We start from the raw sequence: 19,891 nt of genomic DNA, 5'->3' as shown, positions 1-19,891 counted from the left end.
TCCTTCCTCTGCCCGGTCTCCCCACGGCTCTGCAAACTGCGGAGGCTCTGTTTACTCACGTCTTCCGGTACTACGGGGTGCCAGAGGACATAGTTTCTGACCGGGGTCCCCAGTTTACGTCCAGGGTCTGGAAGGCGTTCATGGAACATCTGGGGGTCTCTGTCAGCCTGACCTCTGGGTTTCACCCAGAGTCAAATGGGCAGGTGGAACGGGTGAATCAGGATGTGGGTAGGTTCCTGTGGTCCTACTACCAGGACCAGCCGGGGGAGTGGTCGGTGTTCTTGCCAGAACTCTCTCCGCCACTCCTCCACTAACCTAACTCCCTTTCAATGTGTATTAGGGTATCAGCCGGTTCTGGCACTGTGGCATTAGAGCCAGACCGAAGCTTCTGTGGTGGACGACTGGTTTCAGGGACACGGAGGAGACGTGGAACGCTGCCCACGTCCACCTCCAGCGCGCCGTGCATCGCCAGAAAGCCAACACTGACCGCCACCGTAGTGAGGCCCCGGTCTTTGTCCCGGGTGATCGGGTCTGGCTCTCGACCCAGAATCTGCCCCTCCGCCTGCCCTGCCGGAAGCTGAGCCGGCTGTTTGTGGGGCCGATCAAAGTCCTGAGGAGAACAAACGAGGTCACTTATAGGTTACTACTCCCTCAGAGCTTTGCACACTTGGATTGTACAATATTTGCACTTTAATTATTCAAGCTATGTCAAGTTAGTTGTTGATCATTGCTAGACAGACATTTTCAAGTCTTGCCATAGATTTTCAAGCCGATTTTAAGTCAAAGCTGTAACTAGGTGTCACGACTTCCTCCGAAGCTGCCTCCTCTCCTTGTTCGGGCATGCTTCGGCGTTTGTCGTCACCAGCCTTCTAGCCTCCTCGCTCCTCATCTCATCATTCCATTTGTTTTGTCTTGTTTATTACACACACCTGGTTCATATCTCCTCATTAGTACCTGTATAAGTGTTCCCTCTGCCCCCCTGTCTTTGTGTGTGATTAGTTATTGTGGAGGTGACTCTAGCTCAGTGGAGCTACTTTGTATTTTGTATCGCCGGGATATTCACCCGTGTGCCTTGTTTTTCTACAGTGCGCCGTATTTCCCGCACTGGAGTGTTTTACCGCTGTGTTCCTGAATAAACCATATATTCTGTGATTTACCGTCCTGCGCCTGACTCCGTCCAAAATCACCCATTACACTAGGCCACTCAGGAACATTCAATGTCGTCTTGGTAAGCAACACTGGTGTATATTTGGCCTTGTGTTTTAGGTTATTGTCCTGCTAAAAGGCAGTGGTGTAAAGTACTTAAGTAAAAATACTTTAAAGTACTACTTAAGTACTTTTTTGGGGTATCTGTACTTTACTTTACTATTTATATTTTTGACAACTTTTACTTCACTACATTCCTAAAGAAAATAATGTACTTTTTATCCATACATTTTCCCTGACACCCAAAAGCACTCGTTACATTTAGAATGCTTAGCAGGACAGGAACATGGTCCAATTCACACACATCAAGAGAACATCCCCGGTCATCCCTACTTCCATCCCACTTTTACTTGATGTCACGCTCATCGTAGGGAATAGAGGACCAAGGCGCAGCGTTGCAGGCAAACATACTCTTTATTAAGAGACACGATCAAAACAACAAACGATACGTGACAGTTCACGGTCTACCATAAACAGACTAGAAACAAAATCCCACAAAACCGAATGAAAAACCGACTGTTTAAATATGGCTCCCAATCAGAGACAACCAGCTGACAGCTGACACTCGTTGCCTCTGATTGGGAGTCACTCAGGCCAACATAGAAATAAGCAACCCAGACCCACAACCTACAACACAAAACATAGAAACTAACACCCTGGCTCAACATACGAGAGTCCCCCGAGCCAGGGCGTGACACTTGAGTAATTTTCTATTAAGGTATCTTTACTTTTACTCAAGTATGACAATTGGGTAGTTTTCTCACCACTGCTAAAAGGTGAATTTATCTCCCAGTGTCTTTTAGAAAGCAGACTGAATCAGGGTTTCCTCTAGGATTTTGCCTGTGCTTAGCTTTACTTTAGTGCTTTATTGCAAACAGGATGCATGTTTTGGAATAAGGTGCCCTTATTTGCGAGGCATTGGAAAACCTCCGTAGTCATACAAAATTCATGTTAAACACTATTATTGCTCGCAAAGTGAGTCCATGCAACTTATTACGTAACATGTGAAGCACATTTTTACTCCTGAACTAATTTAGGCTTGGGTTGAATGGGTTGAATACCTATTGACTTAAGACATTTCTGCTTTTCATTTGTAATTAATTTGTAAAAATTTCAAAAACATATTTCCACTTTGACATTATGGGATATTGTATGTAGGCCAGTGACACACAATCTAAATGTAATCAATTTTAAATTCAGGCTGTAACAGAACAACATGTGGAAAAAGTCTAGGGGCGTGAATACCTTCTGAAGGCACTGTAATTCAGTTAGGTACACCCCTTCCCCACGATAGAACATACAGAGAATTCCTTCAGTATAAAAACATTATAGCCAGGGTTGGGGTCAACTCCATTTCAATTCAGTCCTCAAACTCTTGAATTGTACAATCCTCATAGAAAACGTTCAGCACTCTGAATGTATTAATTGGATATCAAGTAACCCATTACATTCTACATCTGGAATGAAGTATTGAATAAATAAATAAAATACATTACAAATACAAAAAGGAGTATGTCATGTCAGGGCCTTGATATTATTTATTTGGTATGAGGGTAAGGCATCAGAAAGTGGATATCTGGACTGCAATGAACAGTTTTGTGTAGCTGTACGTCAGTATAATTGTTTTCTCATTATGGAGCAAGAGCGCAGCCCTGTGGTAGGATATGAAAAGTAATATTTTCATAATATTGAGAGAGAAACATGAATATGGTTGCTCCCTCTGTGCACTTTTATTTATAAATGAGACCTCAAGCCTAAACCCAAACTGTAATGAGTGAAGATCTTGATGTTGCAAATAAGGAACATGTTTTTGATAGTAAGATAGTCAACTTGGAGACGTCACTGAAAAAGAAAACATCTCCCTCTGATGAAGTTCTCTTTCTAGCTTCTGGTCATTTTCCTTCTGATTTGTTGATGACAGGATCTAAAAAAAAAAACACACAGTATTTGAATGGGAAGCATTTATTGTAAACAGTAGGTAATCCCGCTTACTTTAACATTAAAAACATACTGTACCTTTTGGGAAAAGCAACTCGGTCCGTCGCGTGTGTCCATTTCGGCAGAGTTGTTTTTCCTCCTGCACACTGTTCGACACACACACTTCAGTTTTAATAGTATATTGGTAGAGAAACAACATATTTATAATTTGAAATAAGTGCAATAATATAATTACAATACAGTTGTGCATTGACAAATAGACAAGTAACAATTACATTAGATACATTTGGCTTACAGGTCATAGATGTCTGTTTCTGTGAGGTCCTGCCAGTCTCTCCAGACGAAGTAGGCTGTGCAACCTTTCTCCTTACAGGGGGTGTGGACATGTTGGGATAGGCCAGGCCATTGTCTAGACAGCACCACTAGCTTATACATCACCGACAGGAAGAGATCCCAAGAACGACGGAACTCTGCTGGCAAAAGAGAAATATGCTGATGTCAATGAGATGAAGTTGTTTACAACACATTAGTGACTACTTTTTAATATTCTTCCTCATTAGGACTAAATATTTGGTTTTCATAGCAGAACTATATAGTTTGAGCTCAAAGGTCATCTGCCCTTGAAAACCAACTTCTCTTTTTGAAGAACGGCCTATATGGCATTGATATGAGTCAGAAACATTTATTATATAGGATAATTTTGGTTATGAAGTCTCATCCAAAACGGAGTTTGGTAAGTGACTGCGACATTACTTACTGTACTTGAGGGTTTGGTTTGGATTACAATTATGTCAACAATTCATGCCCTCTTTTGCCTACCAACACATTGTGGCAATGTGTTTTTTGGGAAAAGACTGGGCGAGTTCGCTTTGCATGGCTCGGTGCCCCGGGCGGGTGGAGACCTCTACTTAAGAGGCCCAATGGAATTGTCAAAATAGAGCAAACCCTGTGCACCCAGGGCACCGGGTCACGCAAAACAAACTTGGGAAATAGCTATTCTAGTGAAAATGGGCTTCCATAAAGTTGTTCAATCTTGGGTAGATGTCCAGAATATGGATTACATCCAACTAGCTTCTACTTGGGCAGTCAACCGTCAAAACTGAGACTGGAATGTTGTTGGTAAGTAGCTATGTTTTGTTAATATCTAGCTAGCTAAATGTCTAGACTGACTAGGTGAATCCAGTTGAAAGCTATGATCCCTTATTGATGTCACTTGTTAAATCCACTTCAATCATTGTAGATGAAAGAGAGGAGACAGATTAAAGAAGGACTTTTAAACATTGAGACAATTGAGACAGGATTGTGTATGTGTGCCATTCAGAGGGTGAATGGGCAAGACAAAAGATTTAAGTGCCTTTGAACGGGGTATGGTAGTAGGTGCCAGGCACACCGGTTTGAGTGTGTCAAGAACTGCAACACTGCTGGGTTTTTCACGCTCAACAGTTTCCCGTGTGTATGAAGAATGGTCCACCACCCAAAGGACATCCAGCCAACTTGACACAACTGTGGGAAGCATTGGAGTCAACATGGGCCAGCATCCCCGTGGAACGCTTTTGACACCTTGTAGAGTCCATGCCCCGACGAATTGAGGCTGTTCTGAGGGCAAAAGGGGTGCAACTCAATATTAGTAAGGTGTTCCTAATTCCTAATTTCCTCTTTCTGCAAGTGTTGGATTTTCACCCACAGCGGCCAATCCACCAGCCATTCTGATCTTAACTCCAACCTGCCGATGTCCACAGATTAACCCATCTTTCCCAGTATAATGCCATTTTTCATTTTGCAATACATCCCTCCATTTTACTGTGATGTCTTATGAGGGTCCTGAACCTCCCTATTTGTAACACTTCTACCGATGTTGCCCTAAAAATAAATACTTTACCCAAGACTATAATGATATTTCCCATTGATTGATCATGTTTTTTCAGATCCCCTAGCAATACAGTTTACAGGTCCATCTGAACCCTGATATTATGAGAGAACCATTCCTTGACCTGACTCCAAAAGCGAGCCACCGATGGACAGTACCGTATGCAGAAAAATATGCTGTATTGATTCTGTTTCCTCGTGGCAGTCTGCACAAGGCTGACTGTTCAATGCCCCATGTATTGAGCATTTGTTTTGTAGCAAGTATTTTATATACAGTAATAATTTAAATTGAAACTAATGGATTGATGTGTCAATTGTTGTTTTATATATCCGTTTAGAGAGAGGTTTAATGCCTTAATATTTAATCGTTTTAACCCTCCAAACTCATGTTCGTTATATAAATAATCTTGTTTAACTTCATCTGGTTTGCAATTCCAAATAAAGTGAAATGTTTTTTTCTTGCATGATTTGAAAAAGGATTCTCCTGGAGTCAGTAGAGACATTAATAAATATGTAAACTGTGAAATCAATAGATAATTAATCAGGGTAATCTACCCATAAACGGATAGGTGTTTCGCTCTCCACGGTTTCAAGATTCTATCTATTTAGCTAAGTTTTTCTATCGAAGATAATAGTTAGAAGATCGGTCAACTTTTCCAGGATATGTACACCAAGCACATCGACTTCACCATCCAACTATTTAAACTGACTAGCTACTGTAAGATCCCTGCTAAATCATTTAGCAAACTACCAGAAAAGGAGGCAACGGTCAGACACCAGTCTCGTTCCAGAATAATGGAGGAAATAACCACCGATATGTGCTGTGTGTGTTTGTGTCTTGTAAGGATGTGCCCTCCATCCATGGTGCCGCAATGGACTACTCCTGGGCCAGGGTTAGTAATGTCAACCAGTTAGTACCATGCTGGGACATGTCCCTTGTGAATTAGCTGTGAATCATAATCTCTGATTGGCTATGTTCAACTGTGTGTTTACTGTTGGCTTCCATGATCATATGGTGAAAGTCTTTCTCCCTCTCTTTCTCTGTGATAGGAGCTGGGTCGGATCTGTAAGTCGGACTCCTTCATGACCAGTATCTGTGATGAGCTACTGGCGCTGGCAACACCATACAGGAAGGTTCACTATATATACAAAAGTATGTGGACACCCCTTCAAATGAATGGGTTTGGCTCTTTCAGCCACACCCGTTGCTGACAGGTGTATAAAATCGAGCACACAGCCATGCAATCTCCATAGACCAACATTGGCAGTACAATGGCCTTACTGAAGACCTCTGTGACTTTCAACATGTCACCGTCATAGGATGTCACCTTTCCAACAAGTCAGTTCGTCAAATATCTGCCCTGCTAGAGCTGTTATTATGAAGTGGAAACGTCTAGGAGCAACAGCGGCTCGGCTGCGAAGTGGTAGGCCATTCAAACTCACAGAATGGGACCGGCGAGTGCTGAAGGGTGTAGCCGTAAAAATGATCTATCCTCGGTTGCAACACTCACTACAGAGTTCCAAACTGCCTCTGGAAGCAATGTCAGCACAAGAACTGTTCGTCGGGAGCTTCATTAAATGGGTTTCCATGGCCAAGGAGCCACACACAAGCCTAAGATCACCATGCGCAATGCCAAGCGTCGGCTGGAGTGGTGTAAAGCTCGCCGCCATTGGACTCTGGAGCAGTGGAAACGCGTTCTCTGGAGTGATGAATCACGCTTCACCATCTGACAGTCTGACAGATGAATCTGAATTTGGTGGATACCAGGAGAATGCTACCTGCCCCTATGCATAGTGCCAACTGTAAAGTTTGGTGGAGGAGGAATAATGGTCATGCTGTTTTTCATGGTTCGGACTAGGACCCTTAGTTCCAGTGAAGGGAAATCGTAACGCTACAGCATACAATGGTATTCTAGACGATACTGTGCTTCCAACTTTGTGGCAACAGTTTGGCGAAGGTCCTGTTTCAGCATAACAATACCCCCGTGCACAAAGCGAGGTCCATACAGAAATGGTTTGTCAAGATCAGTGTGGAAGAACTTGACTGGCCTGCACAGAGCCCTGACCTAAACCCCATCGAACACCTTTGGGATGAATTGGAATGCACTCTGCGAGCCAGGCCTAATCGCCCAACATCAGTGCCCAACCTCACTAATGCTCTTGTGGCTGAATGGAAGCAAGTTCCCGCAGCAATGTTCCAACATCTAGTGGAAAGTCTTCCCAGAAGAGTGGAAGATAATTATAGCAGCAAAGGGGGGACCAACTCCATATTAATGCCCATGACTTTGGAATTAGATGTTCGACGAGCAGGTGTCCACATACTTTTGGTCATGTAGTGTCTGACGGCTGACATGTTTGGCAAGGTAGCCCCAGCACCACCAAACAAAATGTTGATAGGTACAGAATCTGTATCGGCTGTGAATGACAATAAAAGATGAAAGACGTGTAATATTTGCACATTGTTATATTAGCAAAACACTGCTTCTCCAGTATTGTGAAGGATGGTTTATTCTACATGGAACTGTTACACTTCAACGTTATCAAAACACTTTCTTTAGAATATCTACATGAGTTTAGCAATTGCATTCTTCTCATATTACTCTGTAGGCTACTCAGTATGAGAAGAGTGCCATCCTCCCGCATCTCACATCTGCCTGTAGTTATTGAACTCTGCCTGCTGGACCCATGAGGCAAACTCTGACATATCCAGGATGGAGTGTCATGCACTCCACCCCTCCTGCCACCTGACTGCACATGTTCATAACCTGTAATACATTACACAGATGAAAGGGTCTTCATTACTCTCTGGAAACTTGAAGACAGAACCTCACCCAGAGAGCTGTGCATGTCAGTGTGTTAGACAGCCAAATCCTTACATTTTGGCAAATAGACCATAGAAATAGAAATGCCTTTCTAGTTCTGGTTACACAGCTGAAGTTGTACTCTACACACAACAGATATTGATTTGTTAGGTAAAGTGTAGGCATACTGTCTTTATAAGAACATCAATATGATATTTACAGCAGGAACTGTTTTGTCTTTGTAACACGAACACATCCATCGATTTTTTGTTGATGTACTGTATGTACACTCAAGCTAGGCGATGTTTGTGCAATGTCCACATGTAGCCAACACCTGTAGGGATATTAGTTCTGGGATTTGTCTCCCGGGAATGATCTAACAGTGGACATAAGGAGAGACAAAACTAGCCAGTTATATAATATTGGGTTGTAGAACAGCTAAACTGACTGAAGACCGCGCGCGGGCATTCAACTCGCAGTAGTTGATATCCTTTCCACGTAACATGTATTTACATGATGTGATGAAACGTTGAAACTAAGTTACAAGCTACTTTCGTAGCAAGGCGTTGTAGAACGAGTGTCTTATGAAACACATTCCATACACTGGCGCTTGCTATCTTGCCATAACTGATTTGACAGAGAAATATCAGCTAGATAGGATAGCCAGCTGCAGCTATCACCAAGCTATGCTAGGTAGCGGCCCTCAGCTTGGCTAAACACAAGGTAAGCGCAGACTTTAGCCTACACATAGAACTGAATTAGCTGACTATCTTGAGATTGCGAGTCAGTCGGGAGGGGAGAAGTCCTCAACTTCAAAACTGTGTTCTCTCCATAGCAAAGCTAGCTTAGCTTGCCTTGCTGTACTCACTACTGCGCTTGTTTCTTGTGATTGAATGGCAAAGACACACCCACATCAAACCACACCCCCAACACAACTCTTATTTGCCTTCAGCCATTTCTTCATGAGCATGGATTAAAAACAAGGCAAAATCAGGAAGCGCAGTCATCCTTCAAAAGTTTCAGAATGTTTGAAGACATCTTCAAAGTGTTGCAAAAGACGGTTTGGGAAATGTTTCTGAACACCAAGTATGGGATTTTTTTTTTTTTACCAAAAGTGATCAGCTGGGCGCTAGATAGACCAAGGTCCTCACGAGCACTTTTCTTACTATGCAGACATTGATTGAATTTACCCCATATTCTCATTAATTTGCCTCTCCAGATGAAATAGATGAATAGCATACTGTACCGCTGGTCTCAGGTCTCTTGCAGCGGATCTGTATGTATGGATCTCCATCTTTATTGTCCTCTCTCATCAGCACCAGTTTGTCTCCAGAGCTGAGCAGGCAGTGGTCCTTCCCTATCCAGTGAGTCGGGTACAGGGAGCACGTCTTGATGATCAGCCTGAAATACAAATAAAATACATTTCCTAAATAACCACATATTTTATTTGTAAAACCAATATAAACAGAACATAAATATTTATTTTAGAAAATGTGTGACAATTAAAATGAAACATCAGAGCAGTGAAATGGTAGACTACTGTAGATTCCAATGCTACCTGTGGAAGAAGCCATGAGGGACCTCAGGTAGAAAGTAAACATAGACATTTATATCGTCCAGCTTGTCTTCTCCCCACATCTGCACCACCATACGATTGTCCTGCAGGTAGCTGGGGAAGAGACAAGCTCCGTCCGTATCACCCCTGGCCAAGTTGGATGACTTCCACTGCTTCTCCCCGGGTTTGAACTCCGGGGCTGCCGGGTTCAGGGGACTACCCACCTTAGCCGGGAGACAGACCTCAAAGTGCTGCAGGAGGCTGAGTAGGGTCCCCTCCTTAGTCTTACTCCCCACCACCTCCTCCACCAGGTCTTCATCGTCCAGCCCCAGCCGCCTCAGTTCTCTGCGTACCAGGATCCGTGTGGCCGCGTTATGCAGGGTGCCCTTCTCCCTGAAGTCATCCACCCACGTGCCCCGGTGGACCAACAGGTTGCCCTCTTGCCGCAGCGCGTCTCTGGGGATGGCCTCCAGCTGCTTGACCAGGTCGTGTCTCACGATGGTCTGGGTTGGGGGAAAGGAGAGACGTTGGTTATAGGAGTACGGTGTCCATATTAGGACAGCAGTCAGAGTGACTCTGACGAAACTTTCATGGACATATGATGTCCTAATATGGACACCGTACTGGAGAAGACTTTAAAGACAACACCGTAATTCAAATAGAATACAGCATATTCTCTTTGCTACTTAATTGTGCTCACTACTCAAAACACACCTAACCTGATCCTGGAGAGCTACAGGGACAGGAAATTATTAGGTGGTCAGTAGATTTTTAAAATTCTGGGCTGTAGCAAAAGCCTCCACACCCCTGTAGCTCTCCTGGACCAGGTGTCGCTGATCACTAATTTAAAGGTTTTCCTTCTGTCACCCTCAGGTCTCACCTTGAAGAGTGAGATGAGGAAAGATGGCTGAACGAACACCCTGTCCTTCAGAGCAGGGATCTCCTCATACCACACGATGATGCCGATACGATGGAGGTAACGTAGGATGGAGTGGACGTTCTCCTCGCCCAACTCAAGGTGCGGAATGAGGTCACTCAGAAGGTCATCAAAAGAAACTATTCCTGGTGTTGAGGAAAAGAGATGTCTGATTAGAGTCATGTGACCGAGTTATAATACCTCATTGTGTCCATATTAGGACAACCACAGTTTCAGACTGTCCTAACATGGACAGATGTCAGAACAGGGTTGAAGTTGATTTAATTTCAATTCAGTAATTTGAGAAAGTGAATTATATAAAATTACAATTCAAGAGCCTTTAACTTTCAAGAAGGATTTTTCCGTTTTTTACTTGAAATAACTTACCGTGTTGAGGTATTTGGTTTTGTCCCACCAGGTCATGAATGGCTAACTCAACTTCTTTGTAGCTTTTGGGCAGGGTCCTTTCAGCACATGGGAATGTATCCTTTGTTAAGATATGCCTCACAATGTGCTCCTTGAGCTTGACAATATCCTCATGCTTAGTGCAGTCAATAGGTACAAGTTCCAGGACCTGCAAACACATTAGAAACCAATTAATATACTCGCAGATCAAACCGTAGGCCATTTCAAAGATCAAACACTCTTTACAAAACTCAAATTAGGACACAATACCTGTAAATGATACTCCATAAGCCGGTCAAGTTCGCTCATCTGTTCAGAAAACAGAGAGGGGTCTGCATTGTCCTTCAGGTTCTTCTGCTGTAGTTGTAAAACCTCCTTCCTTTCTTCAAGCATGACTCGAACATTCTTCTCAATGTGTCTCTTCTTCTCCCTCACCTCGTCTTGGTCTTGGCACTGGTCACAGTGAGTTCCCACCAGTAAGACCACAGAGGCAGGGACGCGAAGCTGGATGTTATTGATCCAGAAACACACCTTCTCTTTGTAAGACTGGGGGTCTTCCATGTTGTAGCTGAGACATTACAAAGATACATTTTCACATGTAAGGCAAGGTCATGCCCAAGTCAGTAAAACCAACAAACTATACAGATGAAGTCGGAAGTTTACATACACTTAGGTTGGAGTCATTAAAACTTGTTTTTCAACCACTCCACAAATTTCTTGTTAACAAACTATCGTTTTGGCAAGTCGGTAAGGACATCTACTTTGTGCATGACACTAGTAATTTTTCCAACAATTGTTTACAGACAGATTATTTCACTTATAATTCACTGTCTCACAATTCCAGTGGGTCAGAAGTTTACATACTGACTGTGCCTTTAAACAGCTTGGAAAATTCCAGAAAATGAGGTGTACCTGTGGATGTATTTCAAGGCCTACCTTCAAACTCAGTGCCTCTTTGCTTGACATCATGGGAAAATCAAAAGAAATCAGCCAAGACCTCAGAAAAACAATTGTAGTCTGGTTCATCCTTGGGAGCAATTTTCAAACACCTGAACGTACCACGTTCATCTGTACAAACAATAGTACGCAAGTATAAACACCATGGGACCACGCAGCCGTCATACCGCTCAGGAAGGAGAAGCATTCTGTCTCCTAGAGATGAACGTACTTTGGTGCGAAAAGTGCAAATCAACCCCAGAACAACAGCAAAGGACCTTGTGAAGATGCTGGAGGAAACAGGTACAAAAGTGTCTATATCCACAGTAAAACGAGTCCTATATCGACACAACCTGAAAGGCCGTCAGCAAGGAAGAAGCCACTGCTCCAAAACCACCATAAAAAAGCCAGACTACAGTTTGCAACTGCACATGGGGACAAAGATCGTACTTTTTGGAGAAATGTCCTCTGGTCTGATGAAACAAAAATAGAACTGTTTGGCCATAATGATCATCGTTATGTTTGGAGGAAAGAGGGGGTACGCTTGCAAGCCAAAGAACACCATCCCAACCGTGAAGCACAGAGGTGGCAGCATCATGCTATGGGGGTGCTTTGCTGCAAGAGGGACTGGTGCACTTCACAAAATAGATGGCATCATGAGGAAGGAAAATGATGTGGATATATTGAAGCAACATCTCAAGACATCAGTCAGGAAGTTAAAGCTTGGTCGCAAATGGGTCTTCCAAATGGACAATGACCCCAAGCATACTTCCAAAGTTGTGGCAAAATGGCTTAAGGACAACAAAGTCAAGGTATTGGAGTGGCCATCACAAAGCCCTGACCTCAATCCTATAGAAAATGTGTGGGCAGAACTGAAAAAGCGTGTGCGAGCAAGGAGGCCTACAAACCTGACTCCGTTACACCAGCTCTGTCAGGAGGAATGGGCCTAAATTCACCCAACTTATTGTGGGAAGCTTGTGGAAGGCTACCCGAAACGTTTGACCCAAGTTAAACAATTTAAAGGCAATGCTACCAAATACTAATTGAGTGTATGTAAACTTCTGACCCACTGGGAATGTGATGAAAGAAATACAATCTGAAATAAATCATTCTCTCTACTATTATTCTGAAATTTCACATTCTTAAAATAAAGTGGTGATCCTAACTGACCTAAGACAGGGAATCTTTACTAGGATTAAATGTCAAGAAATGTGAAAAACTGAGTTGGTGTATGTAAACTTCTGACTGTATGTATCAATATACTGTACTATCAATAAAACATTATCAATGATCTTCGAAACTATCTGTTGATTAAAATATTAGAAGAATGTAAAAGACTATAATGTTAAATTACAAATGTCAGTTTCCCACAAATTAACACGAACTGCACAGTGATCTCCCTCAACTGACATGTTTACCTGGCCAAATCAACAGCGAGGATAACGAGGGCTCTGGGGGTGATGAAGACATGATGTGTCAGGTAGTATTCTTCCTGCCCTGCGAAGTCCCAGAATAGGAACCGGACCCCCTCCATTTCCATCTCACTGATCTCTATCCCCTCCGTTCTGTCCTCCTCCTCTACCCTCACGGGCCCCCCCTTGTTCAGGCTGCGACACAGCGTGGACTTCCCAGCCATGGAGGAACCCAGGAACATGGTCTTGACTGTCCAGGCCGTGGTGTGCGTGTCAGGGCCTTCCTCCTCCATCATGGCGAAGTAGCTCTGAATGTCCCTCACCCCTCCGTCACACACCTCCTCTGGGGGGGTCCTCAGCGGGTTCCCCGTGGCCTTGAACAGGGTCAGCTCTGAGTTCCCTTTCTGGAACAGCTGGGCTGGAAGTTCAGTCAGGCTATTCCGTTCTACTAACAGCTCCTTGAGTTTAGGTAGCCCCACCAGTGCCTGGAGGTCCTTCAGGCAGTTATTGGACAGGTTGAGGTAGCTGAGGCTGTGGCATTGACTCAGGTCCACTGGGAGTTTGGGCAGACGGTTGGTGCTGAGTTTGAGGAACTGTAGCTTCCCCAGATGAGGGAAGATGTCTTCAGGGATAACCTTGATGTTGTTCTGGTTCATGTAGAGCCGCTCCAGAAGTTTCAAAGATCTGATCTCCAGGGGAAAGTCCACCAGCTCATTCCTGGAGAGGTTGAGCTCTCTCAGGTGGACCAGGTTGGAGATCCCAGAGAGCTGTCTCAGTTTGTTCCTCTGGAGGTCCAACCTTCTGGCCTCCTCAGCCTGCTCCAGGAGACTCTGAGGGAGGGACTTCAGTTTTTTACCAGATAGGTCCCAATCTTTCTTACTCTGCCCAGTACCTAAAATGACATACATGTTAGAGAAACCTTGCCAAGAAGGCATCTCCTTCTCATTGTTAAAACAGTATATATTCAGGACAAACAATGAAATGTTGTTATATTGAGGAGTTGCACTTAATACACTTTTCTAATCTAATCTGTAATCTATCCACAAAGAAAACAGATTATGTAAGGCCACAACAGCATCAACATCTATGACATCTCCTATCAACAGTAGGTACAAGACTTAATTAATGTGTGAGGTTTCCACACAAACAAATAAGGAGAAAATGTATGACTCATTGATTTACAAAACAATAGGAACACCTTTCTAATATTGAGTTGCACCCCCTTTTTCCCTCAGAACTGCCTCAATTTGTCGGGGCATGGACTCTACTACAAGGTGTTGAAAGCGTTCCACAGGGATGCTGGCCCATGTTGACTCCAATGCTTCCCACAGTTTTGTCAAGTTGGATGGACGTCCTTTGGGTGGTGGACCATTCTTTATACTCACAGTAAACTGTTGAGTGTGGAAAAACCCAGCAGCGTTGCAGTTATTGACACACTCAAACCAGTGGGTCTGGCACCTACTACCATAAAAGTTAAAAGCCATTTAAATATTTTGTTTTGACCATTCACCCTCTGAATGGCACACATACACAATCCATGTCTCAATTGTCTTAAGGTTTAAAAATCCTTCTTTAACCTGTCTCCTCCCCTTCATCTACACTGAGTGAAGGATTATAGGTTTCACATGGATTCACCTGGTCAGTCTGTCATGGAAAGAGCATGTTCCTAATGTTTTGTACACTCAGTGTATGACTCATCCGTTCACTCTTGTTCACCCAGTTGTCCTTACCAGGAACTATGATTTTACACTTACAATAATTTATGACTGGGTTAAAGTCAGCATTACCTTCCTGAATGTGACTCTGAAACGTATTATTTAATCTATTTACCTTTGTATTACGCAATCCTTCATTTGATAATAGTTGTCAGTAAACAATAAACTGAATTTGACAATGGCAAAAGAGAAAGTAAAGAGACTAAAGTAAAGAGAGCACTCTGCTTTTCATAATTCCATTTAAAAGCTGCAATCCTCTCTCTCATCAATGAGTTACATAGGCAGCCATATAATTATTATCTATTGCTAGTTTATTATGAAGAGCTTCATGGTACTTGCCATTAAGTCGAGACATGTTGCCAGACAGTATTTGTGGTGCGTTGTCTCACCCACTTCCTCAGCCAGTATGCCAGCAGCTCTGCACACAGGCGGGTTCACCACTCTTTTTACTTCCTGGTTGTCTCTAATAGGTGGGTCCAAACAATTCACTTCTCATTCCATTCATGCAAGATTATTGCTACTTTTTATAAAATAAAAGTATAGACTCTGAAGTACAAAACAGAATAGGTATTAAAAAAAGAATACAGGGGCTTACAAGATACACATTTAAACTGTGTAAACATTTTCAAACCATATACAAGTCTTCTGATAATCTAAATAGTAAGATTGTACAGATGTTTTGCATCTATAAAGAACCTAGTGCGGTTCTGTGACAATCAAAGGGAAAAAAGTGGCATTATGCGTTTAAAATACTCCATGCTCACTGGATAAAGTATAGACAATATATCTAATTAACATTCAATAACCTAGAAAGCTTTGGTTTCGATATCCTGTGTCATACTTTACTTACGTTTACTCTAAAGGTCCCGAGTATAGAGCTCGCCAGCTTGTAGTCCTAAAAACCGGAAATGAATAACCTCTGGTTTGCCGAAAATAAAGTCTGAAGTTAAAACAGGCTTAAGAGATCTTATACGTTTTGTTCAATGAGATAATATCATAAGACCTTATTTTCTGAATTTATTTAAAAAAACTACTAAAACGGCATTCATTTCCCTATAGGCTTTGTCCAACGAACCATGACGGAGATAGTGCCTACAAAAATACGTCATTACTTTTTATCTCTATTAGTTTCAGTAGCAACGCGCATTCCCAGCCCACCTGAGGATCTGTCTTTTTCAGCTATCTATTTTCTGCATTTGAGTGGTGCAAATTCCACTTGTCACTTAAATCACGCTGGATTGATTCCTTTCATTTTACTCCTGTGACCCTTTCATACTGTCACGCCCTGACTCAGAGGACGCTTATATGTTGAGTCAGGGTGTGTATATTCCTTGTTGTGATTGTCTATGTTGTATTTTCTATGTTTAGATCTAGTATGTCTAGATCTATGTTGGCCGGTGTGGTTCCCAATCAGAGGCAGCTGTCGCTCGTTGTTTCTGATTGGGGACCATACATAGGCAGCCTATTGGCACTAGTGGGTTGTGGGATCTTGTTCCAGTTAAGGTGTGTTGTGTTGTGTTGTGTTGTGTTGTGTTGTGTTGTGTTGTGTTGTGTTGTGTTGTGTTGTGTTGTGTTGTGTTGTGTTGTGTTGTGTTGTGTTGTGTTGTGTTGTGTTGTGTTGTGTTGGACTTCACGTTTAGTTTTTTTTGTCGTTGTGTTTAATATTTAATAAACATGTACGCATATCACGCTGCGCCTTGGTCTGACCCGTCGATGAACGAACGTGACAGAAGATCCCACCAAACGAGGACAGGAGAGGTGAAACGGCGCCAACCGTGCCGACGACGGAGACCCGAGAGGCAACCCCAAGAAAATTTTGGGGGCGGGCACACGGGGTGGATGACGAGGCTACAGGAGGCTAAAAGGGAGAAGGAAAGTGTAGAGGCACGGCGAGAGGAGCTGGTTAGGCAGCAGAAGGAAGCAAGTGGTGCGTGTCGCCAGTCCGGTCCGGCCCGTTCCTGCTCCCCGCACTAAGCCAGTGGTGCGCGTCGCCAGCCCGGCCCGGCCTGTTCCTGCACCTCGCACCAAGCCAGTGGTGCGCGTCGCCAGCCCGGCCCGGCCTGTTCCTGCCCCTCGCACCAAGCCAGTGGTGCGCGTCGCCAGCCCGGTCCGGCCTGTTCCTGTCCCTCGCACCAAGCCAGTGGTGCGCGTCGCCAGCCCGGCCCGGCCTGTTCCTGCCCCTCGCACCAAGGCAGTGGTGCGCGTCGCCAGCCCGGCCCGGCCTGTTCCTGCTCCCCGCACCAGGCCAGTGGTGCGCGTCGCCAGTCCGGTACGGCCCGTTCCTGCTCCCCGCACCAAGCCAGTGGTGCGCGTCGTCAGCCCGGTCCGGCCCATTCCTGCTCCCCGCACCAAGCCAGTGGTGTCGTGTGTCCAGTCCGGCACGGCCCGTGCCTGTTCCACTGGTGCCTGGTCCGGCACCGAGACAGAGCAATCCGCTCCACCGGGGTCCAGTCCAGCTCCGGTCAGCGGCTCCACTCCGGAGCCAGAGCAATCCGCTCCACCGGGGTCCGGTCCAACTCCGGTCAGCGGATCCACTCCGGAGCCAGAGTAGTCCGCTCCACCGGTGCCCAGTTCAGCTCCGGTCAAGTGCTCCACTCCGGAGCCAGAGCAGTCCGCTCCACCGGTGCCTGATCCAGCTCCGGTCAGCGGCTCCACTCCGGAGTCAGAGCAGTTCGATCCACCGTAGTCGGGTCCAGCTCCAGTCAGCGGTTCCAGTCCAGACCCAGACGTCAGCCCCTCTCCAGGTTCGGGGTCTCCCACACCAGGGTCCAGACAGGGCTTGGTACGTTGTGGGAGGAAGGAGAGGGGAAGCAGCGCGCCGAGGTCCAGACCAGACCAGGGGCGCAACAGGGAGGTGGAGAGTAAGTGGTGGTCACGCCCGGAGCCGGATCCGCCTACGAGGCGGAATGCCCACCCGGCCCCTACCCTGTTATGTTTATGTGGCGCGGTCGGAGTCCGCACCTTTGGGGGGGGGGGTACTGTCACGCCCTGACTCAAGGGACTCGTATTTGTTGAGTCAGGGTGTGTATTTTCTGTGTTGTGTTTTGCCTTGTTGATTTTCTATGTTAGATCTAGTATGTGTAGATCTATGTTGGCCGGGGTGGTTCCCAATCAGAGGCAGCTGTAGCTCGTTGTCTCTGATTGGGGACCATACTTAGGTAGCCTATTGGCACTAGTGGGTTGTGGGATCTTGTTCCGTGTTAAGGTATGTTGTGTTGTGCTGCCTTGGACTTCACGTATCGTTTGTTTATTGTTTTGTCGTTGTGTTTATTCGTTAATAAACATATATGCATATCACGCTGCGCCTTGGTCCGTCCCGTTCATAAACGATCGTGACAGAGCTTAAATACAGTGGGGGAAAAAACGATTTAGTCAGCCACCAATTGTGCAAGTTCTCCCACTTAAAAAGATGAGAGAGGCTGTGACACTCTGGCTCCATGGACTTTGATTATTGAGCCAGGGTTGTTCATTTTCTTTTGGGTGTATTTCTATGTTGGTTTCTAGTTGTTCATTTCTATGTTTGGTGATTAGTCATATGACTCCCAATCGGAGGTAACGAGTGTCAGCTCGTTATCTCTGATTGGGAGCCATATTTAAACTGTTGTGGTTTCACTGTGTGTTTGTGGGTTTTTGTTCCATGTACAGTCATTTGTCACTGTGGACTTCACTATCGTCATTCGTTTATTTGTTTTCGTGGTTGCTTTGTTTAAATAAAGTCATCATGTTCACTCAACGCGCTGCGTATTGGTCCGCTTCCTCAGACGATCGTGACAGAAAAACCCACCGTAAAAGGACCAAGCAGCGTGTCCAGGAGCAAGACAGCTGGACATGGGAGGAGGCGCCGGGTAAGGAGATCGAGAGGCTGGCGATGGCCCAGGTGGGCAAATCGTGGTCCTGGGAGGACATGCTCGGGGGCAAGGGACCTTGGGGGAAGATCAAGGCCCTGGCGAGAGAGGAGCAACGGCGTCAGCAGGGCCATCATCGTTGGAAGGACGAGAGGCAACCCCAAAAAGTTTTTTGGGGGGCACATGGCTTGGGCGGCTGGGCAGCAGGAGGCGGCCACAGGGAGACGTGGAGAGAAGGCTATCGGATTACGGGAGCCATTGGCAGTAGAGGAAGGGAAGTTGTTGCGGCACGGCGTGAGAGACTGATGTGTGTTACCAGTCCGGTCCGGCCCGTTCCTGATCCCCAGTTAAAGCCAGTGGTGTGTGTTCCCAGTACGGACCGGCCTGTTCCTACTCCACGCATCAAGCCCACGGTGTGCGTCGCCAGCCCAGCCCGGCCTGTTCCTGCTCCACGCACAGAACCTACGGTGTGCGTCGCCAGCCCAGCCCGGCCTGTTCCTGCTCCACGCACAGAACCTACGGTGTGCGTCGCCAGCCCAGCCCGGCCTGTTCCTGCTCCACGCACAGAGGATACGGTGTGCGTCGACAGCCCTGCCCGGCCTGTTCCTGCTCCACGCACCAAGGATACGGTGTGCGTCGACAGCCCTGCCCGGCCTGTTCCTGCTCCACGCACCAGGGATACGGTGTGCGTCGACAGCCCGGCCCGGCCTGTTCCGGCCACTCGCACCAGGGATACGGTGCGCGTCGCCAGCCCGACCCGGCCTGTTCCGGCCACTCGCACCAGGGATACGGTGCGCGTCGCCAGCCCGGTCCGGCCTGTTCCGGCCACCCGCACCAAGTCTACGGTGCGCCGTCGCCAGCCCGACCCGGCCTGTTCCTGCCACCCGCACCAAGTCTACGGTGCGCGTCGCCAGCCCGACCTGGCCTGTTCCTGCCACTCGCACCAAACTGACGGTGCGCGTCGCCAGCCCGGTCCGGCCTGTTCCTGCCACCCGCACCAAGTCTACGGTGCGCGTCGCCAGCCCGGTCCGGCCTGTTCCTTCTCCCCGCACTAGCCCTGAGATGCGTGTCCTCAGCCCGGTACCTCCAGTTCCGGCACTACGCGCCAGGCCTAAGGTGCGCCTCAGACGGCCAGAGTCTGCCGTCTGCCCAACGGCGCCTGAACTGCCCGTCTGCCCAACGGCGCCTGAACTGCCCGTCTGCCCAACGGCGCCTGAACTGCCCGTCTGCCCAACGGCGCCTGAACTGCCCGTCTGCCCAACGGCGCCTGAACTGCCCGTCTGCCCGACGGCGCTT

General features: G+C 46.1%; 1 protein-coding gene across 1 annotated transcript; it reads right to left on the bottom strand.

The window, feature by feature from the left end:
* Positions 1–2,402: 2,402 nt before the first annotated feature.
* Positions 2,403–13,943, bottom strand: si:ch211-210p4.6 (malignant fibrous histiocytoma-amplified sequence 1 homolog). Its single transcript, XM_041895125.1, has 9 exons — positions 13,042–13,943; positions 10,958–11,255; positions 10,670–10,856; positions 10,247–10,428; positions 9,370–9,869; positions 9,058–9,212; positions 3,440–3,614; positions 3,223–3,290; positions 2,403–3,130 (listed from the first exon to the last, which is right to left on the bottom strand). The coding sequence occupies exons 1-9, from the start codon at positions 13,941–13,943 to the stop codon at positions 3,099–3,101; spliced, it is 2,499 nt and encodes an 832-aa protein (XP_041751059.1). The 3' UTR covers positions 2,403–3,098.
* Positions 13,944–19,891: the final 5,948 nt, after the last annotated feature.

The sequence above is a fragment of the Coregonus clupeaformis genome, chromosome 3 (genome assembly GCF_020615455.1).
Source record: "Coregonus clupeaformis isolate EN_2021a chromosome 3, ASM2061545v1, whole genome shotgun sequence".
NCBI lineage: Eukaryota > Metazoa > Chordata > Actinopteri > Salmoniformes > Salmonidae > Coregonus > Coregonus clupeaformis.
This window is presented reverse-complemented; position numbering and strand designations above follow the sequence as displayed.